Source organism: Phaenicophaeus curvirostris, chromosome 1 (genome assembly GCF_032191515.1).
Source record: "Phaenicophaeus curvirostris isolate KB17595 chromosome 1, BPBGC_Pcur_1.0, whole genome shotgun sequence".
Classification (NCBI taxonomy): Eukaryota; Metazoa; Chordata; class Aves; order Cuculiformes; family Cuculidae; genus Phaenicophaeus; species Phaenicophaeus curvirostris.
Window position 1 is genome coordinate 85,726,188 of NC_091392.1, and position 23,051 is coordinate 85,749,238.

The following is a 23,051-nucleotide window of genomic DNA, read 5'->3' on the forward strand; positions in this document are numbered from 1 at the left end:
TAAATCACTGAATGTGTATACTTACATTTCTCAAGTATTCACATGATTTCTTAGCAAAATTATCTCACACACAAATTGGATCACTTCACTCCTTCAAGGAGTAAATAAACAAAATCTCTCACATCTTAAATGAGGAGAAGACAAACTACCCTCACTAAACTGAAATCAGAGAAAAAACAAGTAGTCTCTAACACTAGCAAAATGCAAAGAAAATATTCTGCATTCTTAATTAATAAGTAACATGAGAAATTTCTCAAACCTTGCAGAGGACAGGGAAGAAAATGGACAAAATGAAAATGTGAAAGGATCATGAATTTGTCGAGTCATTTTGGCTTGAAAATATAGGGAAAAAAGTGTTGACGTGGACAACTTCTAATCTGTTAGAAGTTTTGTGGCTCAATTCATACAAGTTGGATAACTCTTAAAAATGGGGCTACTTATGCCATATCTATGTACTGGTGATTATGTTACTCTCCTCAGCAGAATAAGATATAGGTAAAGAATCTCTTCTATCTATCTGTGACTAATGCCTTGTTTACCCGCAGGTACAGGTTCTTTAACACTGTTTGGGTGCTTGTCTACACCAGAATAGATGCTGCATAATATCCATGCTGCTGGGTCATAAGAATATGCCTTGACAATGATGCAGCCTTTTTCTGGTTTGACTGGCTCTTAAGACATGTAGGTATGAAGTCAAAAGTGCTTGCCTTAGTACAAGAGATTATGTAAAAGACTAGGGGTTAATGTTTCCAGTTCTCTCCAAATCACAGGTGCCTGCTGTCCCTTGTAAAACCTCTGCAAGGACTTGGGAAATCCTTTCCATTTAGACAGAAAGAGTAAGGATCAGTTGTTTCTGAAGCGCTGCCTCCCACATTCCCCAAATGATCCAAGCACTGAGGATGGCAGTCATGTGCACGACTGAGGAGGGCTATGAACTTACTGCATGTCCAGAAGGTGTTTGAGTGGGTTGGTAGAAATGTGCTTAAGTGGTGATGACTTTTACATATAAATTTCCAAGCTACCTTTGATCTCCTTTACAACAACACTAAAAAAGGAATAGGCTCCTAAAAGTTCTGCCTGTGCTCCCTCTGGATGAGGAGATTGATGCTATGTTTACATTCTTTTATGCCCCCTAAGACTTGGCTGCTTCAGCTATTTGCTTTCTGATAGCTCTTGTTCCACAGACTCTTTAGGACAAGCTTGGTTTCTCCTGCGATGTTCTTTTTTGATTCTTTCTTTTGTAGTCATGCGTGGCTTTGAAAGCTACATCTGAAGCACTCAGGAAACATCTTGGTTCTTGACTTGAACAGTTTCCATCCAAAAATATGTCATACAGAGGCTGCTTTGCACAGGTCAGGAGAAAGGTGGAGATTGAAAGAATATTGTTTGTTTCCTACTACTCAGAAAAGACAGGTCAGGATTAAAGAATATAAACATAAGGACTATGGGAACTAGAGGGAAAACAGGGCACAGTTAGGGAAAGAGGGACCAAGCTGCCCATGGATGAGGGAAAAGAACCTCTTTGAGGAAACCTTTCCCTCCCTCTCTCCTGAATGAAATCATAGTTTCTGGTTTGTCCTCCTCCCCATTTTTCAGACTTCAGGAAAAGTTATGCATTTGTCCTACACCTGTACCTATGCTTTTGGCTGAAATAGCGTGCAACTATGTCTGTCGCATCTCATACTGAATCAACAACATGTGGTTCACCTTCCTTGCTGCAGAAGATCCTTACAGACGTATCTCTTTGGTTCCAGAAACTTCCAATGATCTTTTACACTGGTGTTCACAATGAGGAGACAATAATTCAGAGCCATTGTAGCCATTCTACGTCATGATGGGCATTGAGCTCTCCACAGGTCCCTTTTTTCCGTGGCCTCCCTCCATAAAAAACATATGTGCAAGAAAGGCGTCTAACTTTCAGGAGTCATCAAGAATGCTAATGGAATGAGTGCCTGTAGCTAGACAGAAATAGGTCTCTCTTCACAGTGTTAGAAGACCCCCAATGTATGCATGTGTCTATGAACTCTGAAGCTGCCTTTCTGCTAGATATTAGTTTTCCTGTTATTTGGAGAAATATCAGTTCTCTCTCCTATCAAAAGTATTTTCCAGATAAAAGTGAAAGAAGAAAAATTCAAAATAAATAACTAAGCACGTAGTGTGACTACAGATTTCTGTGTTTTAAGGATGCTTGCCAAATATCTGTCATGGGTATTTGTCTAAAAAAGATAATTAGCAGACTGGAAAGGTGGGCAAATTGATGTGCGTTACTTCCTATGCATGACAACACTTCTGTTGATGACAGAAAGTTTTGAACAAAAAAGATAGGTAAAGCTCTAAAGCTCACACAAAATCTAATTAAGACACATCACTCCTTTGAAATGGTTGACTGTCACCACCAGCCATAATTTCAATACTACAGTAGCTTGGGGCTTTTATTATATTCAATAAAATTCTTGCAGCAAGCATCCAGAAAGAATTTTTTTTCAGATAGTGATCATAAATACAGTCATCACCTCCAATTAAAATGCTGTCAGATCCATCCACCTCTATGCCATTTTTATGTGTATCTCCAAATATATGAAAATCTATTTTTGCTTAGTAGTTTTCTTTGCAGATGTCAGATTCCAGGTACCTCCTGGATAAACACCAACTGAAATTGAAGGAAGCTCAATACATGTAACTGTAGCATATTTAATCCACTTATTTAAAAAGCATAAGAGAGGCTTGGAAAACCAATGGACCTAAATTCACACATACATGCAGAAACCTGGTATGTATACACATACCAGTGCACACATAACCAGATGCATAATAAACTCAGTATAGATCTAAAATTCTTTAAACTCTGGTGCTGTCAGATATAATAATTCAGGTAAATGGGATTTTTTTTTGTATCTTTTATAATAATTTTATATTCTTGAAGACAGTCAATAAATTCATTTCTCTAATAACCTATTTAGGTATGTATGCATATAAAAATAGATATATGCATGTGTTGATTCCCAGGAGGATTTTTAAAAGAGGTTATGTTAGGAGTACTGACTTTCAGCGAGGTTTGTGTTCCTGAAACACTCAAGTGCTCTGGAAAAATCCCAAATATATTCTATAATGAGATAAAGATAAAATGCACCAATGATTCTTCCAAATCAAACAACAGAACTTTGGTTTTATGATCTTGTCTGTGCTTTCCCCATTCCATCTGCCCAATAAATCATATAGAGTAAACAGCATGGAACACAGCTGGCTTATTTTAAGGATAAAGAGCTACTGAAACCTTGTTTAGATTAAGAGACAGCATTTCCAGGGAAACTAGATCTGTCACATTTTATATTTAGATGCTATGTCAACCTTCTCACAATCCAAAACCCCAAGTCATATTTTCTTCTATTCTTTTAAAGTACATCCAACCTGATAGCAAGCATTCTTTACCATGCTTCCTTTAACTACTGTAAAATTCCATGCCTCCTCAGAACTCTGCAGGCAATGATTTAATTAGCACTATTTATTTTCTCTGACTGATTTTTTTCTAGACCTCACAAACAGCCTCAGTTTTACCTCCCGGTAATACAGGCTTCCTGTGTACATCAGCTGCTGAGGATCCATGCTGTCTTAGGTTTAGATTTCACCTTCCCCTTACCTCGAAATAGTAATTCAGGAATCAAATATGTGATTATGGGTCATTCTACAGAAAGAACTGAGATAATACCTCAGAACTGTAGAATCACTTATGCTGGAAAACACCCATAACGTAATCAAGTCCAATCATTAACCTAGCTCTGTCAAGTCCACCACTGAACCACTTCCAAAGGTGCCATGTCTTCTGAATACCTCCAGGGGTGGTGACTCAGCCACTTCGTTGGGAAGCTTGTTCCAGTGCTTGACAACCCTTTCAGTGAAGAATTTTTTCCTAATATACAATCTAAACTTGAGGCTATTTCCTCTTGTCCTATCCTTTGTTACTTGGGAGAAGAGACCAGCACCCTGCTCACTACAACCTCCTTTCAGACAGTTGTAGACAGAGATAAGGTCTCCCCTCAGCCCCCTCTTCTCCAGGCTAAATAAACCTAGTTCCCTCAGCTGCTCCTCGTAAGACTTGTTCTCCAGCCCCTTCATAGTTTCATTGCCCTTTTCTGGGCTCACTCCAGCACTTCAATGTCTTTCTTGAAGTGAAGGGCCCAAAATTGAACACAGGAGGAGCCTCACCAGTGCAGAGTCCCGCTGGTCACACCATATTTTGATACAAGCCAGGATGCTATTGGCCTTCTTGAAGCCGTGTTCTGACTTCTACAAAATATAAATATGCCTATTAAAACAAACACTGCTGTACTGTATTTGACATTCAAAAAATCACCCTTGCTATCAAAGCATTGAAAATACATAAAAACAGGCCTGGAAAAGGATTCCAAATATAATGGTGAAGCAGAATCTCTCTTGAGCAGAGCCTGTGGAATCTTTGTGATTTGCAAATGAGTTTACACGAGGAAGATTTTTTTTAAGCATAATCTAAAGATAGGCTATCTTCCATACCACTCAAAATTCAAAGGCTATTTCTATGGTTTTTTAGTAGATTTCATAGACAACTTCATTCTGCTATAGCATTTCTGGGATGCAATTTCACACAAGTCAATCTCTTAACCTTCTCCTTACTGCTAAAATTTCTATTTCTCCTCTATGTCCCTCTTTGTGCAGTCCCAATTGTGCACTCCTTCCAGTTTCCTTACAAATAATTCTGACTAGCACTAAGTAATTCAGTTCATTAATCTGGTAAAAAAAGTAACACAGCAAAAATGAACTAGTGTTTTGCCAGGTTAGTGAATTGAATTGCTTATGAAAATATTTGATGAGCACCAGAGCCAGAGCAAGGAAAGTGTCAGGACTGTGCAGCGAAGTGAGAAGTGGGGGCAGAGCAACATTTCCACTTTCACGTGCTAGTGAGTCAGAATGATTTTGTTTGCTTAGGTATAAAATGGCTGCTATATTGTTTGATAACACTGGAATCAGCAAGTTGTTGTCTCTACTAGAAAGGATGTGTTGTGGATGGCTTACTGTTTTGCTCAAGCAACAAGCAAGAAAAATATAGATTTGCATGCCCTATACCTGCATGCACAACAACATGAAGCCAACAAGTCTAAAGAATTCATATTAATGACAACAACAGCCAACATTAGAACATATCCAGAGAAATACTACTAATTTATGCCCGTTTGATGGTGAATGAGCTTTCAGTGGTGTGGCAGCCAGTCTGGACCCAGTAAGTTGTGTACTTTGCACTGCATTTAAGCTAAACTTTCTCTTATTTCTTTATAAGCAGAGATGATAATGGCTATAGAAGTGTCTCTTCCAGAATTTTTTACTGCAGCTGACCACCAAATAATTAGCAGCTCAGTATAAAAATATGTTGATACTCTATTCCATATGTTTGAAGTAGGTGGTTGTATGAGCTAAGCACATCTTTGATGTGGTGAAGAAGTTCAAAGGAAAAGACTCAGCTACTCCAGAAAGTACCTATAATGAATTTTAACAAGCATGTGTGAGCTGAATAAATGAGCATATAGAAATATGTATCCAGAAATCTGAGAGCAACATGCCACTTCTTCAGATCTGATATTGGAATAATCATTGCTAACACCACCGATTTTAATCTGTGAACCCCTGGGCTTCTCTTTTTCCTCTGAAATGAGGAAGACACTTAAGCCTGACCAAGGGTCTTGATCGTTCACTCCCTTGCAGGGTGGTACAAAACCTACTCTGATAGTAACCAGAGACTGCATGTTTTATTTTATTGTGTGTAATGTCAGAACGTTCTCCAGACTGGAACTAGAGAAGAAGAATATGGAGACGATAACAAAAGGAATTCAATTTCATAGCCCCTTTTCATCTCAACGTGTTTGTCTGAAGCAAGGATAGTCCAGGTAGAGTGGTATCAAGCAATAATCTGAGCAATAATAAAAGGTATGGGAGATGAGAACAGGCTTCAAATAAGAAAAAAGTCCTGGGAAATTAAATTTGCTGTGTTTAGGACAAAGGAAAAGAATGACCAGGTGGCATAGCAATTGTTTCAAGAGTGATTTTTTTCCCTTAATTTACCGAGTTTTTTAGCTTGTATTGGTCACAGGAAGACAGTTTTTAATCAATGAATTGCAGTGTGCTCTCAATTCTGTGGTCTGGAGCATAGCTGTCCCCATGAGGATCCAGTACCCAGCAGTCATCGGTGTAGGTAAAAACTACATTGTCGTTTGAAGTTGCTTGAGAATCCCACAGAGACTGCTAGGATCAGTAGAGCATAGCAACAGCAATTCCCATTGCTATAGAAGCTATAGCAGTTGCATCTAAAGCAGCCTGAAAAGAAATCTGGGAGAAGACAAATTGACTGTCATACCAGAATGAACTTTCATTTATCTCTGTACTATAATAGCAACTTATGAATAATATACCCTATTTCAGACCAATTTAACATAGTCAATTTCAGTCCTGCTGCTGGATCATTTGAAATGATCACCTGAAGGCGTGATGTTAAACATTAATTCGCAGCACAGAGGTACAAGCTTCATTTTCTTGGAAACAGCTTGTCTTTTGAGATCTGTCAACTTCTGACCAATAGAAATATCTATACTTCGTGAATCTTTTAGAAAGACAGGGTAGCAATGGTACCATTATGTGACTTATGCTGGTCACAGGAAAACTTGTTCTACATCATTAGATGCATAGTAAACATAAATTCTGTCTTGCTATGCCTTTGTATTGCCTAGTATAACAGAGTCCAAACCGGGCCCTTTTGGTGCTACCAATAAATAAACAATCGGGCACATTTCTCTAATGGTAGCCAAATAGTCTGTACTTTTGTTCCATCCACATGACTGTTTAGAAGAACCAGCCAAAGACAACATACGTGTGGAAAAAATTCTCTCTTTCTGTACCCAACACATTCACAGCAGAATGAAATTGTGCAGCTCTGTTAAGAAGTATTCTTACAGGGTACTGTGGAAGACTCAGAGCCATTCAAATGTATACTTTCTTCAGTTGGCTTAAAAATAATCCATTATGAATTGTATTTTCAGATGTAATACTAAATCTGTTACGTCTTTACTTGGATTTTATTGCCAGATTTCAACAATACAATTGGTTTCAGGAAGAATGGCTTAAATGAGTGGTGTTCCCTGTGTGGTCCCAGGCCTTGTTTCACTGATTACTGTTCCTCCTTGTGTAAAAATGCAATTATTTGTCCACAACTAGGCTTTTTAGATAATACGTTCTGTGAACATTGGAGAGCCAAGTAGAGAAGCCTTCATTAAAATAAATAAATAAATAATTCCTTTTACAGCACCCTCTGGCTTCAAAGCACAGCTTCCATTAACTTAGTGCTCAATTAAGCAAACCAGGGTCTCTGTACCTAAGCTGAGAAGCGTTTATGTTATGAGAAGACATCTCAAGAAAAAACTAATTCCCTGGTAATCTTGATGCTATTGTTTGATTCAGGTATGACAGCTGGTAGAAAATTTACTGTGAATGAGGTACAGGTTTGCTAGCAAAACAGGAGAGGAAATATTAGAGGGAAGGGTGCTTTGAAAAACGTTCTTCTCCCTTCTTCCTCTCATACTTTATAATCCATTTCCATAGAAGATATAGAGAGTTTTATATAAGGTTAGAGATATGGCTAATTTTATACTGCATGTTCCAAGCTCTGGCAGGGGACATACAGGTTTAACTTATTTCTACAAGAATCTATATTAATTCAGGCTCTTTTCCTGCATTTTTCTGGAAGGAGGGAGTTATAAAGGTATAGGATGCATAGCCAATAACAGCACTGCTCCTACAAAACCCAGGTAGCTGAGATGGAAAGAAGAGGTAGGCTCAGGAGCCAACCTGTTACAATGTTGTCTTCCTACATCTACATTACTCATGAAATTCCCAATACCCCTGCTCACAGAAGATATCAGCAAAGTTTCCAGAGACAAAGGTCCAGCTTTCTAACCTTCCATACATCCCAAAAGAAGAACACATGACTAGTATACGTGCGCTTTCCCAGAAGTGCACAAATTCAGGGCGATTTTCCGCTTTGTAATTGAACAGAATGCATTCAGACTACTTAATGTAGGTAAATATTAAGAGAACTATCAAAGCAAAGCTTGTTGCATAACTAGAGCTTTAGTTGAGCCTTGTGAAAAGTTCTGGATCAGACAGAAAATAAGGCTCATGAAAAAGCAACTGTTCAGAAGAAGAGCATCCAAAAAAAGTTTTAGTCATGTTACATGAAGCACAGACTGGTTGTCCAGGAGATTCTTCTTTACTTTGTAACCTGCCTTTGGTTTATAGTTACCTCTGGAACAATGGCAGCAAAAGAACCAGAAAAGACTAGATTGGTATTTTATACAACATTGTTGCCCTACTTTAAATGCAGAATTTATGTAGCTACAAGAAGGTTTGAAAAATTATTGGTTTATTACTTCCATATCCTGTATCTTTTAAACTTTCTTGTAATATTCTTGGTTTTTTTCATTAGTTTATAAGTATTTTTACCAAACTGGGATACATTTGAACCATGACAAGCTAAAAAAAAATATGCAAAGAAACATTTTTAAATACATCACATTTAAATATTCTCAGATTTTTTTTTAAATCAAAGTTTTAAAATTTTCATTACATTTATATTCAATTTATTCTGTGTAGATGTCTAACTTAATAATTTTACATATAAAAGAAGAAATGCATACAGTGCTGGCACTGACGTACCTTTATAATTAATGAAGTGAAACTGGCACTTATAGAGCGTTTCACTTTCTCCTCCAGAAAGAGACAAATTCTGCCCTCGAATCTCTTATTTCCCACCACTCACTAAGATTCTAAACAGGATCTCATATGTGGAGATCTACAGTGAAGATGTCTACAGCTGGCTAGCTGCATTGCAGTAATGATTTTATTTATTGCTAGCACAACATTCACAACTTGCTCATTACCACATTGTAGTCTACCTTTACGTGCTGAAAAGTGTTGACTTTTCAGGCTGAAAAACAAAAATTAATTCTGCTTTACATTAACCAGTATATGCCAAAAATATACACCAAAAAATCAGAAAACATATTTCTTTGGACACCTTAAGGACCTAATAGGAGTTCTTCAACATCACATCCTGTTCTTGTCCATCTAGTAAAGCAAAATGAAGTACAACATAACAACTTCAACTGTAATCTTACCTGTGTGTTTGTAGAAGATGATTCACATCACTGTATTACAAATACATTAAAATGGTGTAAGTTCTGAATGAGAAAGGATACATTCGTATTGCTCCTGTTCTTGTTCCAATTGCCAGAATTTTCTGAACTGGGTCAAAAGCTAAGGCAGTGGGTAGATAAGGAAAACCATGGCGAACCGTCTGGAACAGAACAAATGGGCAAAGTGAGTGAACTGTAATCACAGGTAACAGCATGTATGGTTTGTCACACATATAGGAAGAGAATCTATATCTTGCCATATGTTGTAGTATTTGCAATACATTTCAAGGAAAGTAAAAGGACACAATATCTTGAATACAGAGGTGAAATTCACTCATGCAAATTTCTAGCTGTGCTATTTATTCAGTAATATTTTAAATGGTTTTGTTGTAGCAAAGAGGATTGCAAAGCACATGCTAAGTGATGTGTATATATATATAGTCCTATATTGCTCATCTGGTATACTGAAAGACAACATCAACACACAAGGCAGCTGAACTGCAAATGGAAAAAAAAGACACATAGCATGCTTTTAAAGTACTGTCACAAATAACTCATCCTCAACAGAACAGTTTCAGCAGAGAGAAATGGAACATGTCCAGAGGAAGGAATTCAACATACCAATAAACTGAATTGAGTCTACAAGGTAAAAATCCTTAATATCAATTGAAAAAAACAAAGATGCCAGAGAAGATGTTCTTAATATGAGCAACAAAACCACTTACCTTTTCTTAAACTTTATTTATAATACTATATTTTTATTCTAATTTTCACAGAGACACCTTGGGGAATAAATGATCTGAGCATGACGCAACACATTCTTGAGTTTTAAGGCTGCCTCAAATAATATTTTATGTCAACTTAACCTGGAAGTTACGGTCAATATGACCTGTATGATTCTTAGGAGGCAGAAACAGGTAAGAAAGAACACTAACATAAGAAAAAAAAAATGAAAATAACTATAATTGACCATACAAGCACACATTAAAATGAACTTGAATTCATTCTGTGTGTGTGTGATTGCTTACCTAGAATTGGGTAACAATTTTTTTTTTTGTAGTATAAGAACAATGTTTACAATATTTAATATAATATTGAACTCCAAGATTTACTTTTTTTTTAGTATATGGTTGAGACAGGAGAGGAATTACTTTGAACTGAACAAAATTTAACTTTCAAAGCTATTTTTTCCTTCCTTGAAATTATCTTGTTCATTAACTGTGTCTGTAAAGCATTCAGCAGTCCCTATGGAATAACTTCAGTAAAAGGGATTCCTTCCAAAAGGGATTCCAAGAAGGTTGTAGAGAGGAGGGTGCTGGCCTCTTCTCCCAAGTGACAGGGGACAGGACAAGAGGGAATGGCCTCAAGCTCCGCCAGGGGAGGTTTAGGCTGGACATTAGGAAAAGATTTTTTTTACGGCAAGGGTCATTGGGCACTGGCACAGGCTTCCCAGGGAGGTGGTTGAGTCACCTTCCCTGGAGGTGTTTAAGGGATGGGTGGACGAGGTGCTAAGGGGCGTGGTTTAGTGATTGATAGGAATGGTTGGACTCGATGATTCAGTGGGTCTCTTCCAACCTGGTTATTCTGTGATTCTATGATTCTATGATTAATAGCAGACTTGTTGAGTAAAAGGCAGCTGATGATTTTTACAGCTGTATCACTCCAACTCTTTCATTACAGCTGGAAACTCTTGAACTGATATTCAGAAGTAGTTTGGGAACAACAAAATGTGTGTTTTTCTGCAAATAACCACTTCCGTAAAAGAAATCTTACTCATCTCATATCTTATTTATTGCTGATAAATGGTATCTTTTTAAAGAATGTAAATTATTAGTTTCTAGGCTGCAAAAATCCAGAAACATATGCTACTCCAGTAAGACATAGAAAAGTAACTCCTTCTGATAAATGTCACGTCTACATTAACATAAAAAGATCTCCAGAGCTCTGTCTCTGGTTTGGTTTGCTTTATGGGTTGGGTAGGTTTGGTTTTGTTCTAAAAAAATCCTCAAACTTTCACATCTTCTCAAATAGTAGGATTACTCAAATATAGATATTTTTTTTGTTCTGACATCTAAGCTGGAACTAGACTTCCACCCTAGAAAAATGGTTCCACCTCTCACAGTACAAAACTATCAGGAATTATGAATGAGAGTATTCTCTAGTGTTTGCCTTAACTGCATTACTAATTTTCTATTATATCTGAGATTTCTTTATTCTTGTTATTGCCTGTACTCTTGTTCTTCCTTATGGGAAAAAACATATTTTAGAAATTATTTTCTTCATTATTAATTTTTAGAAATCCTCTTGAATTTTTATGAATACCACTCAGTAAGATTTTTCTGATGTTTAGCTATGACTGGAGCTTTCAGTACTATATTTTAGATCTAAGAATGCAAATAACATTTTTAAATACTTTATTGCATTCTTGTGTATGTATTTAGCATCTGCTTTATTTTCAGTATTTCTGCAATCTACAGTCAGAATTTTCAACTGGAAATTTTAATTGGGTCCTGTTATTGTGACAGAACTATATTTTGGGAGCACAGCAAAGTATATCTTTTCAGGATTCAGTTCAGTAAAAATTCTTGTACTCTAGGATAGACTCAAAAGTGTTATTTGTACTTTGCAGCCATCTTCCATATTTGAATATTTACAGTAATTCAAATCAGGAAGTTCTTGTGGATGAAAAAATCTGCCATTTGTAGAATTAAAAAAAAAATGTTGAAGCCTATTGAACATCCAAGTAAACTGCAATTTTCAAGTAAAATATTTGTATTTATTAGGACTATAAATAAAGGGCAAAATCAGTTTGGAAGGAAAGCCAAGCTATACTGTACATAGTTAAAGCAGAAAAAGATGATTGAGATCTTGGCACAAATTAGAGCAGCCTCAGAAGTGATTCTGAGGATCAAGCCTTTTCAACAAAAGAACAGGGACAAACTGTAACACTTCAGACCCTCAGACTCTTGGCCCAACCACCCTTCTATTTCTAAAGACTGTAAAAAAACCAACATGAAAAGCTAGTACTTGAAGTAGATTTTTCAATTACACTTTGATAAAACTAGTGTGGGCATACGGATAAAAATGACTAATGATTCTGAAACTGTCTGGGCTTCCTTACAGCTTTTACTAATACAGATGAAGAAGAGGAGAAGGCCACAAAATTAACTTGATCCTAGGGAGACAAAGAAAGATATGTTCTTACTTTATTTGAGTTCTGTCTAGTAGGAGCAATGTAGACCAAAACTATCAATGGCGAGCAGAAGATGCAAAACAAAGTAGATATTTTTTCCAAAATGGAACTAGTATAATAGCACACAAAAGCAGAGAAGAAGTGCCCTACAGGATCAGTCAGTGTTCAAAACAATATAGGACCTACCTAACCTGAACACCCTAAGAAAGAAGGAGAAAAAAAAAAAAAAAGAAAAAAAAAGGGAAGAAAAAGAAAACAGCTGGGGGGGAGAGAAAAAGCAGACAGTAGATGGAGCCAGGGCTGCTTTTCTACACAGTATCCCACTTCCTTTTATGTCTTCTTTTGTGGAATGCTGTCTCTAGAGGCAGTCTGTACTTCCTAGGATATATGGTTTATGTGCAATACATGAAATAATTTATTTGAAACAGAGCAACTGCAAATACAGCTACAATTTCAGCATAAATCTTTGTTTGGCTTTGACATTCTCTTTTATATTATCTTTTAAATCATTATAAGCAAATATTCTTACAGTGAACCGCATGTATATATCATTAAAGTAATCTATTCACAATCAATTTACATAAATGAATATAGGAAATTGATTATTTGGGCTTGGCAGTATTCTACCAATGAATATTTTAATATGCTGTATAGAACAAAACAATGATCTCCTTCTGTCTAAGGTTCCATAATGTATTTCACTAACTGAGAAAAGAAAATCGTGCTAGTAATAATATGTAATGTCTAGCAAAACTGTGCATATGTTGTATAATGAAAATTTCCAGTGTGTTTTTCTAAAATTCTGCTCTATGCTGCACTGCAAAGACACCACTCTTTCAACGTGTTTTTTATATTCTCTAGCTCCAGAAAATGCAAGACTAATCCCAATTTTAAACTACATCAATTAAGTAATAGAGTTTATAGTTAAAATTGTTCCTGCTTTTATCCTATTATACTTTCATAGTAATATTTTACAGATACCCTGTTTTCTGTACCAGCTGACAGCAAAACTGATTTACTTAGGTAAATAACTTTTGAGATGTTGTCTATTGTTAAAATGTATGTAGTCTAAGCCCCAGAATGTAGAATCTACTTTCAATTGTGATCCACAGGCTACATGCAAAAGTCTCATTGAACCAAGTCACTGACTGGTTTATGTAAAAGAGGATGAAGTGTTGACTGAAACCTATATAGCCTCTTACTCAGGTATGTAGGAAATTAAAATATGTCAGAGATTATAGCTTTCACCAAGGTTGTCATGGTGCTTATAAAGATGAGCTACTATGCATTGTATTGCTATGAAACCACAACATCCCTCATTTACAGGTTTCTGTGCCTGGAATCCCTGGATGGCAAGTCTGTCTTCTCAGGGAAGATGGAAAGAGGACAAGATATCTGTAGGCTTCCAACCTAGGAAAATAATACATGAGGGACACATTTTTTTCGAAAGCTCAATTTTCACTTTTCAGAGGAATATTTTTTGTAAAAAACTTAGCTTAGCTAAAACTTTCCAAAATTTCAAACCTGAGCCATAGATTCCATTCAGCTGTACAATAGGAAACAGAGCTTCTGAGCATCATCACAGGATATCCTAAAACCTATCTTTATTTTTTTTTCCTTAGATAAAGATACTCATTGAGAGTCCCTCTACCCTGTGTAAAGCTAGAAAAAGTTATATGGAAAAAGACATCTACAAAAGGCAACCTGGAGCTACAGACCGGGAAGGCTGATTGCTGTCCTGGCAAGATAGTAAAATAAAGACTAACTGAACACAGGAATGAAGTTCATTGCAGAAGCCAGCAGCGTTTCTACAATGGGACTGACTAGTTTTCTTTAATTCTATGAAGCCGTCAGCATGCATGTAAGTAAAGGCATTAAGAATTCCTCTAAGTTTTCCAAGAGTCTTCCAATAACATTCCACAGCAATGTTATTAAAGAAACAAAGTTGTCTTGGGACTGAAGAAAAGTTTTTTGTGGATGCTAAGCTGGTTAGGCAACAGAAAACAAAGGATAGGTTTTAATGGATTTTTACCATGAAGAAAACTCAAAAGTAGGGTACTCCAAGGACTAATTTTATTAATCATCTTCAATGATCTCTGAAAGTTAGTGAATACTGAAATCTCCAAGTTTATAGCTGACAGTAAGCTCCTTTGGACAGTGAAATTCAGTACCAGTGGTGACCAACTCCTGAAAGACCTCATTAGCATGAAGAAGTGGGCAAGAAGGCAATAAACAAGCTTCAATGTGGATAGACATGATGTAAGGTATCTAAAGGAAAAAAAAAAAACAACCTTAACTAGGCTTACATAATGCTGGATTTAGAACTAACATTTACTGCTCAAGGAAACTGATTTTGTGGGTATGGTTGGTATTCCTCTGAAGTCTTTGGTCTAATGTGCAGCAGAAACCCTAAAAGGCAAGTACTGTTGGACATCATCAGGAAGAATATAAAAGATAATACAGAGGGCATCATTGTGCTGCCATATAAAACCTCTGTGAGCCTATTACTTATGGGCTGTCTGAAGCTTTAGCTTCCACATCTGAAGAAGTAGTCAAGCCAGAGCTGATACAGGGAAGACAACTAATACTCAAGGTGATGGACGCCTTATCAAGGAGAGACTAAAAATGCTGCAGCTTCAGTTTGGAGAGAAGAAGGTGAGGGGATATATGACTGAGATTTGCATAATCAAGAGAGTGGGCAAGCTAAATGTGGAACCGTTTTTCAGCAAAACCACAGAGCCATTGAAAACAAATGAAAGATTAGAACAGGAAAAGAAAAAAGAAATAGGTCTTTAGAAAAAGGTAATATACTTCTGAAACTTGCCACCAGAGGAAAGTGTGAAGGCTGAGAATATCAACAGGTTCAAAAAGGAATTAGACAAATTTATGGATGCTATTGATAAACAGATTCTTAAAGGACCATCTAAGGATACACTCTCTGACATATCCAATCCAGTGATGGTGGATGATGTGTGATTAGAAAAGGAATGGACTTAAGAAAGTGATCTAACTTATTACTCTCTCTAAATGACACATTCTACTACCAATGTCAGAGACTGACAGCTGGGTGACATAGACCATTGGTTTGTCTCAGCAGGGCACTTCTTATGAGCTTATTAACTTCACCAGCAGCAGAAAGGGAGAGAAAGGAGAAAAGTATAGTAAAGAAGAAACACATGGGTGCACAAGAGAAAGTGTTGCTGAGTTAGGGAATACAGGGGCAGGAAGAAAAGATATGCACAGGGAACAATCAGATTCATTAAAAAGTTTCATAATATTTACATACACAACTTTAGACATAGAAGAATAGTACTTTCATCAACAGGCAAATTTGGTTTATCTTTTAATTTTCAAATGACAAAACTCACTTTGTTATAAAAAGTCACTTAATAAATTATGGTAGAGTTTTGAGAAAGTATTGTCCTGTACACAAAGTAGACTTCAAATACAACCTGAATTTTAACAGTGTAGTTGCACAAGTATTATATACTGATATTGATATGAAAAAAATAAGAGAGCTAGATTAGTGTATTTGAAAAGAACTGGCTTATTATACATTTTTATACTATGTATACATGAAATTTTTCCTTTGGAAGCAGTGTAATGTACTTTGAAAATATAAAAACATAATGTTGCAAAAATTAGTATCAAGTCTATATTTTTGCTATGCATTGTTTTCATCCTGTTTTTAAAAAGTCTGTATGCAGACCATATGACTTTTTTGAAACATGCTAGTTCTACCACACATTACCTAAGTTTTCAATTTCCTTGTATGGCTTGGCCCTGAAAAGACAATACATCCAAAAGTATCTTCCAGACAATTAGTTTAGGAAAACAAGTAACTAAAATGAAGATGAAATCTTTTAGTGCTCACTAAAGTTTCTCTTTTCATGACAAAAATCCCTGTAGAAACGTGTTTTTCCACTGTCATTTTCAGTTCTGCAAACTGAATGTTAAAGACTAGCAGATAAGGCTGGTCCTATCCACAATGACTCATGGAGATAAAAAAAGCCAAGTTAGATGAATGACAGGAAAAATAAGGCCTTCTGAATTTCAAAAAGCATTCTTCTCATGCTTTTTCTTGGAAATACACTGTAGTGTATAAAGAAATACAAAATTAATGTCATTCTGACCGAAAAATCCACAAATACATAAAATTACATTGATTCCCAAACTGCACTATTCCCAGTTCATGGCACAGGTGAGGTTGGAAGGGAACTCAACAGACTGTCTAGTTCAACCCCACCTGCTCAAAGCAGAGTTGTTGGATTTTAATCTTACTTGTTTGATCTATTTAAATCAGTGTTGCTGTGGCCGAGCAACTGCTTGACAACTCCACCATCTTGCCACAACTGCCACAGCACTGAGATACATCATAAAAAGTTGATAAAACAGGTTACAGGGCAATACAGGAGTTTAAGAGAAATCCCAAGTTTGAGATAAGACATTCTTTGCAAAATTATTTCACTTCTTCCCTTGCCATTCTTTCTAAAAGAACTTCACCAAGTTAAAAAGAAAAAAGTAAAAAAAGAAAAATATATATAAAAAGGGAGGGAAAATGAGAACACAATGAAGGAACCACATCCATTGTTTAGTAAATATATTGTAACAGACTTCCTGCTCTTGCCATTTAAACTGTTGAAAAGAAATAGGGCATCAGCCTATAGAAAAATGTACCACAGACTAATAAAACTTCATTTGGTCTTGGTTTTAATAGAAAATAACTTTAAAAGCCCCAAGCCTCGAACACTTATTTCAAAGCTCAGTTTGGTCTACCTACTTATGCAAGAGTTCTGTTCAAATGAGGAATCATTATATTCAAAGTCATTCAATTAGTAGTTCACATTGATTTTGTTGTTGTTTCATCATTTAAACGCGTTACTCTAGAACTTTAAATAGTTTGGACCAGAACATCTCCTTCTTTATGAAGAACTGTTTTATGGGCATTAAAAAGAACTGTAAAATCATTCAACATATCTGATAGCCTTGAAAGGAAAATATTTTTGTCTTCACTAAGTCAGAGGATTCAGAGAAAAACATAATTTCATAGCTTTAATGAGATTTTTTAATTAAAAAAATTAAAAATCCGGTTTTATGAGTTACATCAGACTGGCATAGCAATAACTCTAACTAATTTTGCATGTCTTCCCATTTCTGCCTTTTCTGGAACTTTGCTTCTTTAGGCTGAATATGTCCTGTTCCATTAAGGCTGATTTTGGTTACTGCTATGAGGCAGTTTTGTTTGCTGCTTTTAAAAAAAAATCAGTTATATTGGGAAATTTAAAAAATTTTGCAAGAAAATTCCATGCTACTACAAAGAAGAAAATTTTGCTCCTATGATAAAGTTGTTGAAGGTTAGGTTATTTCAGATTTTTTTGTAAGCTATAGAAATGCAGTGTTAAACCCTTACTTTGATGTAGAGATAATCTGTATTATTGATGCACTCCTGTGGAAATCTTTTATTTTGCAACATAATTTGGCATTCCTGTACACAAATGCTATTACCAGATTTAATTACCAGCATTTAGTCACTCAGTCCCTGTATGCAGAAAATCAGGCAGGGAAGGGAAGAGACTGGCGTGGCTGAGTCAAGACCTGCTGGTTAAACTAAAGAAGAAGAGGGAACTGCGCAGGCAGTGCAAGCAGGGACAGGGAACCTGGGACATGTATAGGGATGCTTCCTGGCTTTGTAGGGATGAGGTTAGGAAGGCGCAGCCAGAGCTGAACTTGGCGAGGGAAGACAAACAAAGGTCAAAGAGAACGTGCCTCCACTGATGGCTGGGAATGGTGACCTTGTATCAACAGACGAGGTGAAGGCTGAGGTACTCAACAATTTTTTGCCTCAGTCTTCACTGATAACTGCTCTCCTCACCCCTCCTGGGTCATGGGACAGCAAGATGGTGACCAGGGGTGTAAACCTCCTCCCACTATAGAGGAAGATCAGGTTCATGACCACCTGAGGAACCTGAACATATGTAAGTCTACAGGATCTGATGAGATGCATCCCAGAGTCCTGAGGGAATTGGCAGATGTGGTTGCCAAGCCACTCTCCATGATATTTGAAAAGTCATGGCAATCAGGAGAAGTCCCTGGTGACTGGAAGAAGGGTAATGTTGTGCCTATTTTTAAAAAGGGCAGAAAAGAAAACTCTGGGAACTACCAATCTGTCAGCCTGGGAAGATCGTGGAACAGATCCTCCTAGAAGCTATACTAAAGCACATGGAGGACATGAAACTGTTTAATGGCAGCCAGCACGGCTTCACCGGGGGCAAATCCTATATGACCAACTCAGTGGCTTTCTATGATGGGATAACCACAGCAGCGGACACAGGTAAACCCACAGATCCATCTGGACTTCTGTAAAGCCTTTGACACAGTCCTCTACAAGATCCTCCTCTCTAAACTGAAGAGATATGGATTTGATGGGTGGACGGTACAGTGGATAAGAAACTGGTTGGATGGTCATATTCAAAGAGTGGTGGTCAATGGCTCCAGGTTCAGATGGAGATCCGTGACAAGTGGTGTCCCTCAGGGGTCCGTACTGGGACTGGTGCTGTTTAAAATCTTCATCAATTATATTGACAGTGAGATTGAGTGCACCCTCAGCAAGTTTGCAGATGACACCAAGCTGAGTGGTGTAGTTGCCACACCGGAAGGATGGGATGTCATCCAGAGGGACCTGGACAGGCTGGAGAATTGGGGATGTGAGAATCTCATGAGGTTCAACAAGGCCAAGTGCAAGGTCCTACACCTGGGTCAGGGCAATCCCTGATTTCAGTACCTGATGGGGGATGATGTGATTGAGAGCTGCCCTGCAGAGAAGGACTTGGGGGTGCTGGTCAATGAGAAGCTCGACATGATCTAGCAATGTGTGCTCGTAGCCCAGAAGGCCAAACGGGTCCTGGGCTGCATCAAAAGAGGCATGGCCAGCAGGGCAAGAGAAGTAATTCTGCCCCTCTATTCCTCTCTTGTGAGACCTCATCTGGAGTATTGTGTCCAGTTCTGGAATCCTCCAGAAGGATACGGAGCTGTTGGAATGGGTCCAGAGGAGGGCTACAAAGCTGATCCGAGGGCTGGAGCACCTTCCGTATGAGGACAGGCTGAGAGAGTTGGGCTTGTTCAATCTGGAGAAGAGAAGGCTCCGAGGAGATCTTACAGTGACCTTCCAGTGCCTGAAAGGAGCCTACAAGAAAGCTGGAGAGGGACTATTCATAAAAGCTTGTGGTGACAGCACAAGGGGAAAACGGATATAAACTGGAGAAGGGCAGATTTAGACTAGACATCAGGAAGAATTTCTTCACCATGAGAGTGGTGAGACACTGGAACAGGTTGCCCAGGAAAGCTGTGGATGCCCCATCCCTGGAGGTGTTCAAGGCCAGGTTGGATGGGGCCTTGGTTAACCTGATCTAGTGATATGTCCCTGCCCTTGGTAGGGGAGTTGGAAGTAGGTGACCTTTAAGTTCCCTTCCAACCCAAACTATTCTATGATTCTATGATTCTATGATTCTATGATTCTATGATTCTATGATTCTATGATTCTATGATTTTCAACATTGTTTACTATTTATTACTAATTACTGATTAATATTTTTCTACTTTCTTTCTATATGCATATCGTATGCAGTTGGAGGTCTCTTTGCTGATGCTGAATTGGGCATTTAATCTGGAGATGTTGGCCAGCATCTCATCGCAGATATGGTGAAGATATATTGCAAACGAAATGGTGATATTTTGTGGCAGCTTTCTGCCCGCTGACAGCAGTGAAATCCAGCAGGTTCTGCTCATGACTAACCTCCATTCCCCACACTGCCCATAATACTACCAATGACGTAGCTTAAAGACACAAATGAAGACACTATATCCAAAGATCATAAGAATTAGATCTCTGTTTACAGAATCACATGGCAGTTTTCCTGCCTTTGCCTCATTCAGTGAACATTTAAAAATATATGTAGAAACGACAAATAAACTAAGGTGCTGAGGACCCTCTACAATTAACTTCTATCTACAGCTGTGATTGAAAATATCTGTAAACCAACTGATACTGGACAGGTCTAACTGAAAGTACAGATCCATTCTTAAGGGATACAACTGATGAAATGGGATGAATGGAGCAGAGATGAGCATTCGTAATTGATCTAGTATGGGTTTTTGTGAAATCCAGTGAATAATGCATAGATTTTCTCACAGAAACTATTGCAAACAACACACACAGAAGAGCATTCATCCTACCCACGAGTTGTGTATTGTCCAAACCAAATGTATTGTAGGACAGGAACAAAAGATAAGCAGACACTTTAATAAAATAAATAGATGCAATAAATACTAGATCGCCACACATGTAGACATACATAAATACTAGCTGAAAAAGGCACCTGACTTCTGAGTGCTTGACCTCACAGCATTATATATATATATCTTATGTATATAAATATATATGTATCTTATGTAGCAGATTTTTTCTTGAAATATAAGCAGTTGATTGGACTCAAATACAGCAAAAATACACGTTACTATATACACCTCAAATTCAAGGAGGCTGCTTTTAAGTACATGCATCCATCAACTCAAAGCCTTAAACATTAAGGGTAATTTTTTTCAGTACTGCACACGACTTAACTTCAAAGGGACCATAAAAAGTGTACTGCATCAGACTTTGACCCTAGCTACAGGCGACAGATTGTCTCTAGTATTTTTTACTATTCATAATCTTTGCTGGTGATCTGTTAGGAGTGGGCACAGCACTGCACAAAGATAACATCTTATTACATTTGAGTGTATTTACCAGCCATCTGTACCTTACAATATCGCTCTTTCTTCTCTCCACAGATGCACATTATTTATAATCTAATCACAAAGACCTCCAACTTTCCTCTTTAATGATTCTAACATACATTGTAACAAATTAAAATATTCCTGTAAGGTGCTTTTATCAAGACTTTTTCTCAGAATAGCCAATAGACTAGTACATTCATGTAGCTTAGGTTATATCAGTTCATTTTTCTACTGCTTCTTTTTCTCTGTTTATAAAGTGAATGTACTAGTACTAACTTTTCACAGCATTTTCACATGGATCTCAAAAGGGGATTTGGACACATACAATACACTAGAGAGTATCAGATGTCTCAAAAGAAGAGTCAAATATGAATGGAGAATCATCTAAGCTACCCACATGAGAATGAAGCGTATCTTAGATTTAGACCACCTCCTCTAAAAGCAGATGCACGTTTTATGTGTTTTATGTGTTTCTACTTGAATAAAAAAAATCACTCTTTACTTCATTTTTTTCCCTATGAACGTCTAAGTAATTTCTCAGTCATTTCTTTAAAAAATGAAATACGAGTATTTTTCTTCCAGAAATAAGTAGGGGGGAAATTTGCTTATACAACTGATGTTTTAAAAGACAGCTCTGTAATCAGAACAGTCCCAGAGATATGGGAAAACCAGGCTGGATTTCCTCCATCCTCGCAGAAGATATTCAAAATCACTTTTCCCACTACAATAGGGAGAAAAATTCTCACTAATTAACTGGTGGCCCACAGGTGAGGTACAGTATATCCCATGTATCCAGCTTCCATTAACAGGGCATAACAGTTAAGAGGATAGAAATGATGGAAAATAAAATAAAGGACTGACAATAAGACAAAACTTGGGGATGAGAACCAATTTTGTAAGAAAAGCTCTGTGTCCTAGGTATAAACTTGGTACAGTTTTCACAGGATGAGAAACAGCATCACCACACCAGATCACAGGGGTCAGACCTGAGCTATATAAGTGCGAAGACACTGCATTCTTCAGTATGTTCCATGATTTTTCACCATTTACAGGATATTCAGGAATTTCCCAGTCCCATCATCACCTCATGGAAAGACAACTGGAGTTGTGCTATGATGGTTTGATCGCTAAACAAGTGCCTGTGCAAAAGTGACCCCTGAAGTGAGAGAATATTAAGCTGTCTTTACTATATACTTCTAGTGATAGGATTCTCTCTTTCTTGTGAGGGACATTCTCTCTTTCTTACCCCAAATTTCAATTCGTTATCTAAAGACTCCATGCGATTGTAATAAATGAATCCTTGGATTGAGAAACAAAATTAAAAAACCCAGAACGTACTTGAAATGGCACACAAAATTGCAGTAAATAGTTTAACTTTTAGGTTGCCCTAGGAATCAAGAGTTGAACTCAGTGATCATCATGGATCCCTTCCAACTCAGGGTATTTTATGCTTCTTATATTGCTAAAAACTCAATGTCAATCATAAAAAGAAGAAAAACTAGAACATACCTAAACTAAGATAACCTATACAATACAAATTTGTTCCCACCTTTCAGGGATTAATTAAATTATCTTTTTCAGCCATAGAACTACTGTCTCACTCCATGCATAGTACAGTCTGATCTGTCCTATGGGCAAATCAAAAGTAAACAATTGAAGAGGTGTTGTCTGCCAAACCTCTCTATTTGGTACAAAATAGAAAGGTGTGAGATATAATTCAGATAGAAAATTGCAAAAAGAAAATTCTACCAATGCTTGTAACATTTAGTTTTATAAATGATCAAGCCAAGGGCCATGAATTGAGCTTTTCACATGTGGCTGCTAATCATGTTTCCATTTTGTGATTGATCAATTTGAGATAATGGATGTTGATG

At 37.2% G+C, this 23,051-nt stretch overlaps 1 protein-coding gene across 5 annotated transcripts in view; it reads right to left on the bottom strand.

The window, feature by feature from the left end:
* Positions 1 to 23,051, bottom strand: part of STXBP5L (syntaxin binding protein 5L) — a 197,940-nt gene that overhangs the window by 168,377 nt on the left and 6,512 nt on the right. For all 5 annotated transcript variants that reach the window (XM_069866934.1, XM_069866918.1, XM_069866947.1 and 2 more), the window contains exon 2: positions 9,273 to 9,370. In XM_069866934.1, the coding sequence (XP_069723035.1) occupies positions 9,273 to 9,370 (98 nt within the window). The remainder of the gene's footprint in view (positions 1 to 9,272; positions 9,371 to 23,051) is intronic.